General features: G+C 40.1%; 1 protein-coding gene across 1 annotated transcript; it reads right to left on the bottom strand.

The window, feature by feature from the left end:
* Nucleotides 1–427: 427 nt before the first annotated feature.
* LOC128882126 (uncharacterized) lies at nt 428–1,738 on the bottom strand (the record flags this gene model as incomplete). Its single annotated transcript, XM_054133696.1, has 1 exon — nt 428–1,738. A coding segment is annotated over one exon (1,311 nt), but the record flags the coding sequence as incomplete, so codon positions are not given.
* Between the last annotated feature and the right edge of the window lie 1,687 nt (nt 1,739–3,425).

Raw genomic sequence — 3,425 nt, forward strand, 5'->3', positions numbered from 1 at the left:
ACTTGTTAAATCTACGTAATAAATTTTGTTTCTGCACCAGACAAATGGGAAATTTAACACTCTTTCGAATGGTATACTTGCTTTCAAGTTTGCACTGCAATTTGGTGGAGTTATGGCCGTTTAAAGAGTGTCAAGTCGCAAACGCATAAAAAATATTGAAAGTGAAAATACTCGAGAATAAGGCGACGCAAATAAAATGTCTAAGAGTAATATATTGTTGGAAATTTGTTGTAGAATTGACACCCTGCGTATGTCCGAACTTATACGTAGACACCCTGTATATTGAAAAGATCCGCTACCGTTCGAATGTTTGTTTTTGCGGAAAGAAACAGAGAGGCATACGGTAATTCAAACACGGCATTTAAATTCAGAAATTTCCGAAACAGCCTTAGTATCAAAAATTCATCGCGAAGAAAGTACTTTCCCATTACCTCCCGTCTGCCTGCATCACCTTTGCGTCTTTCTCGTCGTTCATCTTTTCAACTTTTCGTCCATTGCTGGAAGAAGCGATTTCCTTAGCATTCTCGTTCATCTGCGGTTTCTTCTTCGCGTCTAGAAATATATTGCTTCGTATCTCGGAAATCAAAGCATCCAGAGACGGTGTCAGCGGCATTTCCAGAGTTAACGCGATTATTTCCTTCTCCAAGATCCCTTCGAATCGACAATCTATCTCGTCCATCAGCGTCGCCGTTGAAACCACATAGCTCTCGGGAGACGACACCAGCGATTGACCCAACAGACTCTGTACAAAACTCTGCATTTCAGGACGCAACAGTATCCTCCTTATTTCCTCCGTGTCCCTAGCGGTCTCGATTATGATCCTCGATTTCTCAGGATTCACGCGTTCGAGGACCTCCAGGACCGCCTGCACTAACGCTTGGATCTGGTAATTTACCAGAACTGGGACAGTTTTGTGATCTCTGCTTCGAAATTGGACGCACCTCGCCAGTGTATTCAAGTAAACGCACTTTCTGTACTTCCTCGTCGTTTCGGGGCTCAAGTTAGTCGACAGGAGGGAATTCGTGGATGGTCGACTCTCCAACATGCCACGAAACGGGGACTTGGTGCTGGAGGTCTTCGAAAGGGTCTTCTTCAGGGCTCCAAAGCTGGGCTTTATGGTGATGAGTTTGGAAGCGTCGTGTGTCGCGTGATCCTTGGGTTTGCATCGTTTCGACTTCAACATGGTGATACCGCGATCCACCTTGACCGAGGATTCCATCGTAGATCGTCTGGACGGACTGCGCGTGGATCTGGCGAGCCAATTCTTGTTCGACGCGGTGGTTGTTCTGCTGGAGAAATCATCGTCCTCGTCCAGACGAAAGGACAAGCTGTTCTCGTTCAAACCGTTTAATTCCATGCTGGAACGAGCTAGTTTCTTTCTTGTCACACCTTCCGCCAGGGCTTGTTTAATTCGCAGCTCGTGGCTCGGACCGAGCAAAGAGTAAACGTGAGGAGAGATAGTCGGCATCTTCTCGAAGCCTTGCAAGGCTATTTTAGTATGCTTGGCGTTGGTCGATAGAGCCCTGCCGAAATCGACGTTGTTGTCCATATACTGTTTGTATTTCTCCTCGAAATCGCGGATCGTCTGGTCCTCTAAATTTAGCTTTCGCGGATCTTCGTGCAGCTTCACGTTACCTCTGCGCCAGGACTCCTCGGTATCCACCACGTAACACGGGAGGATGTTGTTCCACGCGCCGGAAAACTGCTTGTTTTTGGCTTTGAATAAATTTGCGCGTGTTTACAACGGCTGGCGGGAAGAGTTCTAAAAATGTGTACGCTCGCGCGTTTTTTTTTTCTTTTTTATTACTGCGGAATTGCACGAGGAGTCTAGAAGAAATATTTTATAGAAAATGCAGGAGAAAGTACTATCCGAGTACAGTAAAATATTGATCGTTACAGTAAATAAATAAGAAAATGGTATTCGAGTAGCGAATTCGAATTGTAGTGTTTGACTGCAGTAGATACGTATACATGTGAAAAGTACAGAATAGCGCAGAAGAATATATGATAGCACTGAATAATTCAACATAATACAGCATAATATAGCATAATTAGAATGATACAAAATAATACAGAATAATAAAAAATTTATATATGCAGGGTGTCTACGTATAAGTTCGGACATACGCAGGGTGTCAATTCTACAACAAATTTCCAACAATATATTACTCTTAGACATTTTATTTGCGTCGCCTTATTCTCGAGTATTTTCACTTTCAATATTTTTTATGCGTTTGCGACTTGACACTCTTTAAACGGCCATAACTCCACCAAATTGCAGTGCAAACTTGAAAGCAAGTATACCATTCGAAAGAGTGTTAAATTTCCCATTTGTCTGGTGCAGAAACAAAATTTATTACGTAGATTTAACAAGTAAAAAATTAGGTCAAACTTTACATTGTGAAAATATTTAAAAATTTGACTTTTTCTGTAATTGTTTTTCGGTTTCAAATACATAGTTGTTTGGCGGGCACTCCTCGAGAAAAACTTGCTTGAAGTCTCAGCTTTTGAACTGTATTGTCAAAAAAAAATTGTACGGTAGCATTTCAGAGAGAAAATTACGTTTAAATGCAGAAAAACGTAGGTTTTTAGGTGAAAATCGATATTTTTAAAAAAAAATCGACTTGTCACTTTAAAATTAACTTGACATCGGATTTGATGTATTTTTTAGTGACACTTCCGAGCCTCTCCAATTAGGAAAAAAACTGATTTTTTGACTCTCCCAGCCATGTGTAGAGCTTAATTGCGAGGTGAATAATAATTGTTTTTGAACATGTATCCATAAAATTTTCGTTTTTAGAGACTATTTAATCAAAATCAACCTCGGTGTATGGATAAATGATAGGGAGATTGGAACACGATCGATTTGACAAAGCAAAAAATCGATGTTTTCGGCGCAGGAGAACCGATAAGTTTTGATTTAGAAGGCGGGCATTTTGAACGCTTTTCTACATTTAAACGTCATTTTCTCCCGAAAATATCACCGTACAAATTTTTCCGAAAATACCATTGGAAAAGCTGAGACTTCGAGCAAGTTTTTCCCGATGAGTGTCCGCCAAACAACTACGTCTTTGAAACCGAAAAACGAATACAGAAAAAGTAAAATTTTTAAACATTTTCACAATGTAAAGTTTGATCTAATTTTTGACTTGTTAAATCTACGTAATAAATTTTGTTTCTGCACCAGACAAATGGGAAATTTAACACTCTTTCGAATGGTATACTTGCTTTCAAGTTTGCACTGCAATTTGGTGGAGTTATGGCCGTTTAAAGAGTGTCAAGTCGCAAACGCATAAAAAATATTGAAAGTGAAAATACTCGAGAATAAGGCGACGCAAATAAAATGTCTAAGAGTAATATATTGTTGGAAATTTGTTGTAGAATTGACACCCTGCGTATGTCCGAACTTATACGTAGACACCCTG

Source organism: Hylaeus volcanicus, unplaced genomic scaffold, assembly GCF_026283585.1.
Source record: "Hylaeus volcanicus isolate JK05 unplaced genomic scaffold, UHH_iyHylVolc1.0_haploid 16003, whole genome shotgun sequence".
In the NCBI taxonomy this organism is placed as follows: domain Eukaryota; kingdom Metazoa; phylum Arthropoda; class Insecta; order Hymenoptera; family Colletidae; genus Hylaeus; species Hylaeus volcanicus.